This window comes from Pithys albifrons, chromosome 1 (assembly GCF_047495875.1).
Source record: "Pithys albifrons albifrons isolate INPA30051 chromosome 1, PitAlb_v1, whole genome shotgun sequence".
NCBI classification, from domain to species: Eukaryota; Metazoa; Chordata; class Aves; order Passeriformes; family Thamnophilidae; genus Pithys; species Pithys albifrons.
The window spans coordinates 93,330,479-93,342,406 of NC_092458.1; the positions used below are offsets into that span (position 1 = coordinate 93,330,479).

General features: G+C 43.0%; 1 protein-coding gene across 1 annotated transcript; it reads left to right on the forward strand.

Annotated features, from left to right (window-relative positions):
- The first annotated feature begins 6,441 nt into the window (after positions 1–6,441).
- Positions 6,442–11,516, forward strand: LOC139678061 (cell surface glycoprotein CD200 receptor 1-B-like). The gene is made up of 5 exons (XM_071568613.1): positions 6,442–6,580; positions 7,780–8,088; positions 8,832–9,083; positions 10,527–10,629; positions 11,462–11,516. Exons 1-5 carry the CDS (start codon positions 6,442–6,444, stop codon positions 11,475–11,477), a joined length of 819 nt encoding a protein of 272 aa, XP_071424714.1. The 3' UTR covers positions 11,478–11,516.
- The last annotated feature ends 412 nt before the right edge of the window (positions 11,517–11,928 follow it).

Consider the following 11,928-nt stretch of genomic DNA (forward strand, 5'->3'; position numbering starts at 1 on the left):
CTAAAAGATTACAAAGCTGTATCCTATTTTCCTTCTATTGAGCTCAGTTACAAAACTATAGGTAGGGAACTTCTGTCCCTTAAGAAAAGGCCAACCACCAACATACATGTTTCTCAGAGACAGCTTCAGCTTCAAATATTTTGTACTAAGACAAACTACTGAAATGCTGCTTCTCAAATTTATGATCAGTGAAAGCAGTTAATGGTGAGAGAGACTAAATGTGTAAACCTAGGAAAAAACCCGCTGTATTCTACTTCAGTCCTTAAATTAAGTACTCTTAAAATGTGCTTTGTTTCACAGCAAGACAGAGCTCAAATGTGGATAGCTCAGGACAGACCACAATCACTGGCTGCTACATACATGCTTAGGAGAGTGCTCCCACCTAAATTTACAAATCACCTTTATTTGGCTTCAACCAGCCTGGAACGTGCAGAGCAGGCCTCTCCTGTCACGCCCACTGGTGCAAATAGCCATAGCTAAATGTAGATAAAAAGCGCAAAACTTTCCAAGAATTACTTTAGGAACACTGCTAATTTTTTTTTGGTGGTAGTGCAGCAACCTAATTTAATTGGAATCTGTGATGAATTAAAAGAAAAGTCAGGCTGTCCAGAGATATCTTCATAACCACTCCACTAGGCAGATTTCCACATTTCTATGCCAAACTGTGACACACGGAACAGAAAAAGTGCTTTTAGCTCCTTTTGGCTCAGACTCCCACACGGCTCACTGCTCCAGGCAGCAGACTTGCCTGCTTCAAGTCCCTGCAGTAGTTACCCTCATTTCCCAGCACACTATGCCCAGAACAGGCAGCCAGAGACAGGAGGGAAGGCAGCAGAGAAACCAGTTGGCCCATTTAACAGTGCATCTGCAGGATGATGTGAACAGAGGTGCCCAGTTCACAGGCCAGTGCCTCTGCCACTTTTAAGTCCCCCTTTTTTAATATGACTACATAGGTGGCAGGAATAAATTAAGATGGTATAGGACCTTCTGAATACTTGCCATTATAGCAAAGGGTGGTATAAACAAGAGCATCCAGTAAACCCACATCTAAATCTGAAGATCAGAACTGTGCATGTCAGTGGAAGGTGGATTGCTTTTTTTTTCCTGGACTAAATTGCAGTCAAGATTTTCTAGGGACAGACTATACAAAGATAGAACATGGCAGGTTACTGTGGACAGAGTCGGTAAATGAGCAACATTTAAACCTGCTTTGTATCTCCTCTGAAAGACTCTATTTTCTATTGTGCATGTTATTGACAAACGTTAGGTATGCAGACTGACATTGCCTGTGCCTCATGTCTGTGGCAGCAGATGTCTCTTTTCAATTCTTGGTTATGTAGTTCTAATGATAGGGAATGACTACAATTTAGTCCACATTAAAAACCCTGACAATCATTCCTCTGGAGTTTGAAAGACAGATCTATAACCATTGACACTGACCTAAATCACAAACAATGGCCAAGAGCGGGGAGCTGGAAGGAAGTTGTCATGTCTGGTCATGATCTTGTCTATCCCAGCATTGTGGCACAGGTCAAACCATCATTTCAGGGAAGGGTAGCTGTGAGACCAGCTGGAGATGGAGTTCTGGGAGAGCAGTGAGGGCCTCCTGTTGTGTGCATTTGGGACAGTCAGTTTGGGTCCTGTGAACCAAAACCAGATGAGCTCTTGAATTTCATTTCCAGAAAGAGAAACCCAGACCAAATATTGTCACCAGGAGGCAAGTTGGAAAGGACAGAGCACACACACCAACCCGCCTATTTTTTTTGTGACAGTAAAAGCACTTCTGTGTCCAAATCTGTACTTGCCCTTAAAGTACATCTTATGTTCTTTTCACATGGAAGATGTTACAAGGGTGTGTGGTTTTAAAGGCTAAATTATTTGTATAAAATACTAAGAAACTCTACATTTTCCTCTATGCAAACTTTTTGACTGGGAGGGTATGGGGGTGGAGGGGAAGAGAAGTGTCTCTATTCCCCGTAAGGAATTCAAGGCCACAAACCTCTCAAGAGCTGGATATTCTGAGGCACTAAAAATAGTTAAAAATAAAATACTCATTATACTTATTAGTGGGAAAGGTTGTTAAAGGTTCTGGAGTAAAGTAGTAGAAGAGAGAGCCATTACTGTTCATGTGTCAGCCAATGCTGCTAGTACCAGCTAAAGAGTAGTTTCCACTGTTTTTACAGAACCAAAATTCTCTTTTCAATATTCACCTTAAATTTGGTTAATTTCTTCCATTTGTACCTGGTCTGACTTGTGCTGCAGCATTTGTTTTTGCACTTCAGTCTTTGAGACAAAGAGCAGAAAACAGAACTACTCTGTCCATTTTCTCAGAGTTGGCCTAGGTCATTAGCACAGGATGCAGGGCTGTGAGTGTGCAGAAAAGAAGGAATCTCTGTGTCTTAAGTGTGCTAAATCAATTAGAAACTCTTTGAATTTAGGCTGAAAAAAGGAAAGTAGTGCTGATAACACTGACTGTTGAGGACACTGACAAATGGAAAAGCTCCCCATGATTTGTGGAGATGGGATGGAGACCATATAACCATTGCATCAAGAACTGATTTGAGATAAACTTTTGCTTCCTTAGTGCTGGTTGGTATGGCCTTGACAAGGGTAGCAGTAGGTAAATCTGGAAATAAAGGAGCTGGTAAAGAAGGAAGACAGTGCCATGTATTTCCTTCCCAGTTTTGCTATGCCTTACATCATACAGTGATTTTGTTGCAGATGTTCAGAACATCAGAGAAACCTATGTGAGGACATTTCTGCCCTCCACATTCTCAGGTTTATCAGTAGAGCTCCTGCTTTCATGCAATCCATGTCTGTGCTAAAACAGTGCAGTGGAGTGAGAAAACAAAAGGCTCAAACAATAGAATTCCTGCTACAAATTTCTAAGCAAAGTACCAGCTTATGCAGGAACCTAATGTTGCGTGACTGAGATCTCACAACAAACCTTCACTTTGTTTATAATAATCATAGAGAAATATAATCTTATTACCTCATCAGTCAGAGGTTACCCTGTTTAGCATAATGAAGTTTTTGTGGGCATAACATCCAAAGGCTGTCATGCAACACAGTTCAGGGGCACTGATTGCTCATGTTCTGAGTTACACACTGGAAGGGCTGTTGGGTATGGTCTCATTTTGTCCCTTACAGATCTACATCACATTTGCTCAGACTACAATATTTTCTAATGATCTGGACCAAAAGCATTTCTGATGCAGGCCGGTGTTTATTTGATAATTTATAAATCTAGTAATAGGTAAGTAAAATGTTTTGTGTTTTTTAACTATTTGAAAAAACCAACAACCAAACAAACCAAAGCCCCCAAAAGTCACCCAAGTCAAACTAAACCCAACTTTTCAAGGTGAGTATTATTGCATGCTTTGAGCAGGAGATGGAGAAGAAAGCACAGCTAGAGCCTGGGCTCTGACAAAAGCCCTCAGGGAGGGACTGCACAGCAGCAGCAGCAGCATGAAACCAATCTTTGCAAAACCCTGCTTTCCCAGGGGCTGAACCACTAACAGCAACTGAGCAGCCACTCAGCAGGAGGATGGCTAAAAACTGCATTTGGTATGTCTGTAACATGGGCAGGAGCGGAAGGCCAAGCTCCTCTACTAGAGGTGTGAAGGACATATAAAGCCCTTTATAGAGCTCTTGCAGAATGGCTAAAAAAAGTAAGGTAGCGAGTAAGAAAAAAGATGAAGGAAACAGGATGTCATGCAATCATTCATGGTGATCTATGACTTCAAGTAAAGCAGGGTCTCAAAACACAGAAAGCCTTTTGAGCTGAGGCAGAAACAACGTAACAGTGAAGGACACTTAAACCAGCTCCACGGTTGTGCTGGAGGTGGGTATAGAACAACCAGGTCCAGCAGGATCTGGATCAGCTGCCTGGAGCACAGCAGTGGTCCTCTTGCAACAATACTGCCATACTGTCTTGGTCCATCTCTAGTGGCACACTGAGAGTTTGGGCTTTTAAGAACAAAACCGACCATCAATCCTTCCCCTGGCAAATCGGCCATGTATGACTTTTCCATTCTTCACAGTCATGTGGTAAGTTGCTGAGATGTGGCCAGATTGTAATTCAAAGACTCAAATGCCAAAAGGCTTATTAGAGAGATATGAACATAATTTTCCAGCCATCACTGTGAACATTGGAGACTAGGTAGAATCTTGAGCTAAAAAAAACAAACTAAAAAGCTTTAGAGTTTACCCCAAAGATAACTGGACTAGGTTGCATCACCTGCTGTAGGGAAATCTCCGTTTATCAGCAGTTTTCCTGTCGTACTTTCTAAAATGACCCCAGATTCTTACATGTGCTTGGATGTGTTGCTCCCAATTAAATGTGCAGTGATTAGGACTCTGCAATCTTCTGATTTTCATGACTTGGACCATTATTTCTTGATGCCTCTGCCACTTAGTGCTGAGCTACCTTACCCACAGACTACATGGCTGAAGTGGTACGTTTCACACCACAGAGATCTAAATATGATCATGCATCTTGAATGTGCCTCTAAACATGAAGAGTGATTGTTGCACTTAACTGCCAAACCACATGGTTCTGGAGCAGAAGCTGCATTGACCAAGGTGCAGGTAGCTGTGTGAAATTGTTTGACAAAGTGACTTTTTGGAAAGGATAACTGCAGCAACAGCAGCCAGCAGTGATGAGGACTCCATTTGATTGCTACTGTTCTCTTTCGGAATATGAGAGTTGCAAACAGAGGTTGCCTTCCCTTTTGAACTCACCCAGCTTTTCCTTCGAGTCATTTATGGATGCTACGTCTCTTCTTAGTCAAATGGCACCCACTATCTGGGTGGGATGTAGGGGAGGGAAATCATGGTTGTCTGCCTGCTGTAATTCCCTCCATTCACAGATGTCTTGCATCTATTTGACCACTGAACTGAAGCTCTTCCAAACACATTTCACATGGCCATGTAAATACATAAATCTGCTGTGACTGTAGTTGTAGAGGGAGACTACTGTTCTTAGAACAGGCAAATAGTCATATTTCAGCTTAGTGGTTTCAGAGTTTTTGGAGGATAACATATTTTTCTGATAAAATTAAATTCAGTGCATTAATTTCCAGAAAGGCTCATCTTATAGCTACAGAAACTGTCTTTGCAATGAAGATGACCATATATCAACAACTTGGTAATGAAACAGGGAGCAAATGAAGAGCGAGAAGACCCCAGACCCCTAACACTGCTATTGGTCCAGACTGTCATGTGAGGAAATGGGAGCTCAGATTGTAAGGGTATAATTGCCCAGGGTTTTCTTTGTGCTAGTCCCTCTTTTTAGGCACTGTGGCACTATAATCTACCCTGATAAGGCCTAGATTATGGTCAGAGAAAGCAAAAAAATGTAAACTATCTCTAGTTAGTTACTGATGGCACCAGGGTGCTGTTTTTAATGTTGAATTATGCTAAAACCATCCTACTTCACCAAACTTGAAACATACATCCTGCTTTTGGAAGCCAGATTTGACAGATAAGCTGCTGGCTGGCCTGGGAATACATGACTAGCGATCCATCACTTTATAACTATAAAAGCCCAGTTCAATCTTCATATATCAGATTATTTCACATACTTTTTTGAAGTGTGTGGAGCTTCTCTGGTGAAGCAAGGGTGCTTCTTCATGGTAACTTCCCAGGGGCTAAGTGAACGAGAGAGATCTGCCCACTATTGTCATGTGGTGAGTTGTGTCAGTCTCTACCTAATGATTGTTCCTTTGTGCCAGCTTTGATACAATTGCTTTATTATAATTGCTTTGATACAGTGCACTATACTATTTTATGCTATAATATACTCGTAGGTTTTTAGCTTTTACACTGTGTAGTAAATAATTCTGATGAAGGTCTTTTGTCTGTTCACTTGTCATACTAAGTAATTAATTTTATATAAATATATCTGATTTGCCATCCTTCAAACCTGCCGGTCAAAGTGATTTAATCACACCTTTATAATTCCTTAATTAAAACCCTTGACAAAATCTGTATCCAGCCACACCTAGGCTCCTCTCTAGGATGGAGTTTGGAAAGGAAGGGGATCCTTTCTCAACTTTGTAGCTCAACAAGATGGCTTCTCTAATAGACTTTGTTTAAGCCTTCCACTCCCACTGCAACAGGCACCTGTCTTGAGCTGCCAGATATCATAACTGATTTGTGCCAATAAACCGGTCTAATGGAGATGACAGCATAGTGTCAAAAATTTTGTTAACAGCGAGATCAGAACCAAATATGAAAAAATCATGCTGCTAAGGCTTTGTGCAAGTAGACAGAAGGCCATTGGTCAGAAAGCAAAAACCAAGACCATTTCCTCTCTGTTCACCAGTTCTCATCAGAGAAGGCTTTATGCTAGGAAGAAGAACCTTTTTGTTGCTGCACGGTGGGGTTCTCAGGAGTGGAGGAAAGCAGAGACTCTGGATGCAGAATCACTGGCAGGGCATGCTGGGGGGATCACAACAAGCTGGATGGTGCAAGAAATCCGTATCACCCACAAAAGAAACAGCTACTTTGAAAGTCATCAGCAAGACCATTTACACCATTGCCCTTCTCACCATCACTGTGGTCACAGGAGCTGCAGGTACTTCTGATGGTACTTTGGTACCAACTTCTGTTGAGGGCAGAGGAGGAAAAGGCAGTGTATCAGAATGATGTTTACTCAGCTCTTATTTGGGAAAGGAAAATCTAGTGGAAGGGATCTTTACAAATTGCAGAAGGGACTTTTTGATGGAAAACCAATAGCCTGCGAATCAAAACATGTTTAGCTGGAAATAGATCATTTCAGTTGTCAGCTATGAATATGCTGAGCTTGGGCTGTTTAATGATTTGATGGAAACTGGTAATGATTTCCTGGAGTATAATAACTTTCATGATAATTAACAGTTAAAAACATGATTGATGAGAAGATTTATGATCAGTCTGAGCACCCTGTCAAGCTTTCCTCTTAGGTATCAGTGACTTGTCCTGACAAGTGAAGTATACTGGGATTTTACAACACTAGGTTCAGATGAGAGTTTTAATAAGATTTATTACAAAAGTTCTTTTCCCTCTCCAAACCCACTTAAATACTTAGAAGGGCTAATTTAAAAAAATGAGATCTGAGAATGCAGCTCTAATCCTTCCCCTCCCTATTCTAATTATGCAAATACTTGTTTGTTTTTCTTGTTTGTTTTTGTTAGCACAGGTGAGGCAGGTCACAAAGCAGTGATCTTCAGTCTCTTGGGTATCTCTGCATCTAACAGCAAACAGGAATGTGTTTTCTTTCCAGTGAAAAACCATACTTCTCAACTATTTCATCTCTCACCACTACAATCAGGGAAATTGGTTCATATAAACTTTGGAGTGAGAGCAAAAATTGTCTTGTGTGCTTGACCTGATTAGGAGGGTGATATGTCCAGAACAAAAAGCAGGGTGAATATCTTCATATATTCATTTTACTACTGTACTGGGCAGTGATGCTGGTGAAAAAGCAAGCTGGGGCATCTCTCTATATAGATGGGCTCTGCAGCTCATGAAGACACTGGTTCCCGGTCATGCCATTTATCCAGTGCCCTAAGGAGAGAGTGAAAATGAGGCCAGATGTATATGAACACAGTCATGAGTCTGGAAATCTTTTCCCAGCTAAGAAGAGAGACTCAGCTCTGGTGCCGGCACAGATATGGCCTCACATTCACCTTTACCAGTGCAGACATTTCTCTGTGAGGTATAGACCACAGCTCCAAGGCTATGACATTTCTGAGCACGTTCTCACATGTCCTTTTCTTTCTTTCTCTTGTCCAGGGAACAGGAGAGTATCAGTGACCATGGGTGACAACACAGTGCTCACCTGCCCTCTCAAACCAAATATAACTATGGTAATATGGAAAATAAGCCCCAAGGTTGGAGACCTCTGTATCTGGGTATACAGGATTGAAATGACCAAGACATACAGAACAAAATGCAGTGACAGCATAAATTGGAACTCCAGACCAGATGTGAATACTTCCCTTGAGATACGGCAAGTGGGAATAGCCCAGGAGGGAAATTACACCTGTGAAGTTGTATCAACAGAAGGGAATTTCCACAACATGTATCACCTGACTGTGCTGGGTAAGGGATTCCTTCCTCATTTACAGTTCTCCAAAGGACCATGTCTAAGCCTTGACATACAAAGCTCCTCTCCCAATGCACCACAGGAAATGTGAAGTAAGAAGTGGAGATTTATTTTTTAAATGAAAGAGAGTAGATTAGATTTTTGGAAGAAATTCTGTACTGAGAGAGTGGTGAGTCACTGTAACAGGCTGCTCAGAGAAGCTGTGGATGTCCCATCTCTGGAAGAGTTCAAGGCCACATTGGATGAAACTTTGAGCAACCTGGTCTAGTGCAAGGTGCCCCAGCCCATGGCATGAGGGTTGGAACTAAATGATCTTTAAGGTCCCTGCCAGCCCAAGCCATTACAAGGTTCTATGATTCTTGGTGGGATAAACTGTCATGCATTTCATTGGTAGCATCTGGGTCTCCCTTCTCCTTGGTTCCCAAAACTCTTCTCCTTTCTTCTGTCCCCTTTTCCACTGTCTAGTTAGAAATGGCAGGTGTGAAGCAATTTCCCATACACTAACAGTGGGTATGGAGAATGGCTATGGTAAGGCTCATGTGAATGGGGAAGAGTTGTCCAAAAGCAAAAAGGAGACAGGATATTTGTCTCTTGTGACTTGGATCCATGTTGTTGTAATAGGATGGCACCTCCAACCTTCTCCTCCTTTTACTGTGTTAATTTCTGGTAGAGAACAAGATCATCCTGTCTCGACTGCAGGAAACTTACTCCATGCTCCCCCCTTGCTGGTGCTTTGCAGTGCCCCCCAGGCCACGCCTGTACTGTGATGCCCAGGGGACCCCCGTGTGCGAGGCAGCAACAGGTCTGCCAGCTGCTCACATCTCCTGGGTCCTGGGAGACAACTCCCTCCCCGAGGAGGAAGGCCACGACAACGGGACAGTGACTGTTCTCAGCAGGTTCACAGCATGTAACACCAGCGTGACTACCACAACCTGCCTGGTGTTCCACCCAACTGGGAACTGGAGTGAGTCCATAGCCTGCTGTCCCTCAGGTAAGCTTCCCTTTGTGTATTCAGTTTGTGTTCAAAACCCTGTTTACTGTCTGTTCATGTGCTGAGGAAAGAGGGTCACTGGCAGGATTGCAGCAGGAACCTTGCAGTTGAGTTTCCAGTGAGAAATTTGTTAGGAGGGTGTGCTGGTTTAAAGGTGAACCAGCAGGGGAAATGAAGTCACCACAAGAGAGATTATAAGTCAGAGCTAAAATTTAATAATAATATTACACTAAAAACACTGACACGAAAGGGAAATTGCTTCCAACTCACAAAAACCCAGCAGTATAACCCAGTGTCCTGGGGCACAAGCCCAAGGGGGTTTGTTTGCCCTTGTGCTGAGACCCCTGTGGCTCCCCCCAGTCCAGAGCAAAAGGAAATGAAAAACCTGTTGGTGCAGGTGAGGGCTGTGGTCTGGGCAAGAGCAGTGATCTCCTCCTGTTGAGGTCCTGCTGCTCCTCTGAATCTGACAAGAGTTCCCAAGGTCTTCTTACCCACCACTTATGTACCCTCAGGGAGCTCTCAGTCCCTCCCCCTGGGCGGGGACTCGCACAATGAGTGATTAACTCTGGGAGCCAGGGAGTATTGAACTGTTGATGGCCCGTTAGCAGCTCTGCCCCCCTCAGGCTGGGTGTGAAGGTGATAATGGCTCCCTGGGCAGCTGCTGCTAATGGTCCATTGTCCTTGGGGAATGAATAGAGGGGTTAGAATACACAGCTTTGATCACCCCCACACAGTGTTAGCTGGTCCCTCCTGCTGAACTAGGACAGAGGGGGAATGTTAAACAAAAGTGCTGTCAGAACTATAAAGCCCTTTGTGAAATTCTAGGAAAGGAGATGGATGCAGTGGTTTTCCCTTCTACCGCCAGGGCTGAATGGAAAGGCAGGATTATTCACAAGTTCATAATGCACCAAGTTGTCAATGGTATGATCACTCAGATTTATTGTAATTGTATTGTAATCCAGTGGTGCCACTACATTTTAGCAGTTCTTTGGTTATGAATAGGTTATGACAGAAGACTGAAAGCCAGGTCCCAGCTTCCAAAGACTGGCTGGTAGATGAAGGCTTTAAGTGGTGAACTTGAAGACATTGATGAGAAGTTGTGTGCAACCATACATAATTCACTGAAATACTCAGAAGAGAATCAGAGGCAAGATATGCTGGGATTCAGAGACAAAACCTGCAGTGGGACTGTGGGAAGTGGTAAGGAGGAGGATCTAATCAGAGCCCATAGAAGAAAAGAGAAGGCTCCTCCATCAAGGGCATGGGGGAGGTTGTTTGTTTGCAGTTCTTTGTCTGTCTGGCACTGTGTTCCAGCTACCTTCAAAGTACATTCTTCAAAGTACAGCACAAAGAGAGCATTGTCCAGAAAATGCTGTCCTGAGAGAGGCAAAAAGTAAACATGATCTTTGAGATGTACCTTAGTGAGCAACTCTTTCTCTTTAGGGGAGATTGGAATGTTTCTTCACTGTGTCATCAGCCTTGCGAGCCTCCTGGGCCTCCTCTTCCTTCTGGCTGTTTTTCATCTCTACACCTTCTGTAGTAGCAGGTATGTATAGGACACAATACACACAAACCCCTTTCACCAGTCCCAAGGACATTTAGAAGGGCTTCTGCTACTGATTCATGTCATGTTCAGTCACCTCAGTCTATCACAGACATGCCAGTCCTGCACATGCTCATGGAGGATTGTCTAAGGACTATGATCCCCAACTGGGAAAGAGGAGAAGGGAGGGGAGTCTATACATGAATGTTAGGGACCTTCTTTCTGTTGCCATACTCCACTCAGAACCAAAAATACAAAGGGAATGCTTAGGGTTTTTTCCACCTGATTGAGGGATCTGAGCAAAGATTACCAGGCTATGAAGATTAAGGAGCACAATGTCTTCCTGAGCTTGGAGCCAGACTTTTAGTTCATTTCGTCCTACTCAAAGACAGCCAAAGCAGGGAGGGCCAATGCAGAAATGCAGGAGGTATTGCATGACAGCAGAACAGGTCTGTTGTAACTGCTTGGGAATTCTGTCAGCTGTCTGGCATCTTGGCTGATTAGTCTCTGCTTGAGCAGGTCTCTCTGTCCCAGGATGCAATTGCTGCCCAGAATTACAATGCAAACACCTCAGAGACAAAACCAACTGCAGTCTTTGAGTCATTTAAGCTCCACACTCTGCCAGGGCTCTTGGCAGCTCTCTGTTCAATGCTACTTAAAGTATGACCAGCACTGCTCATGCTCATGTGAGATCACGGACATAAAGCCTTATGTTATTTTGTTTCTCTGCCAAATAAAGGGAAAGAATTCTGTTTTTACACTCCTAGAAACCAACATTGCATTCCCACAAGAGCCTTGTCCTCACACTTAAGAGTGTTGGTGTCTTTTTTCCTAGAACAATGAGGAACTAGTACCAATGACGGCAGCTTCCATCTGCAGAAGTGTCTGAGCTTATTTCTAACTCAACGCTTGAACTGAGGTGAAACGAAGTCCTAATATGTCTCAGTTTCATGCCATGCAGCAAGAACTCACTGGTACCAAAGTCCTCAGGAGAAGGAAATAAACATCTACAATGCTGCCAGTGTAACTGCAGAAACAGGGCATGAAAGGTGGATCCTACCCAACTCCTGTCATCTTCCATCATCTCTCTCTATAGAGCAACTACAGATGCTGTTATCACTCATGCAAGTATTGATCTTTGTTGTACAAGACAAAGTGTAATATATATGCAATTGGAAATTATTTCATATTGTATCCTAGTATTGTCTTATGTAATAACGAGCAGCAACCTTCCAAGGATGATCACATGGGACTGAAGATAAATTTGAGCAACTTACTTTTGCTATAAGGATTGTGAAGTGT

Bases quoted from the DNA above. Each gene is read 5' to 3' on its own strand.
- LOC139678061 (XM_071568613.1), top strand. From the start codon at position 6,442: ATGCTGGGGGGATCACAACAAGCTGGATGGTGCAAGAAATCCGTATCA. The intron at 6,581-7,779 runs GTACTTCTGATG...TCTCTTGTCCAG, and splicing joins TGTGGTCACAGGAGCTGCAG to GGAACAGGAGAGTATCAGTG. The intron at 8,089-8,831 runs GTAAGGGATTCC...GGTGCTTTGCAG, and splicing joins GTATCACCTGACTGTGCTGG to TGCCCCCCAGGCCACGCCTG.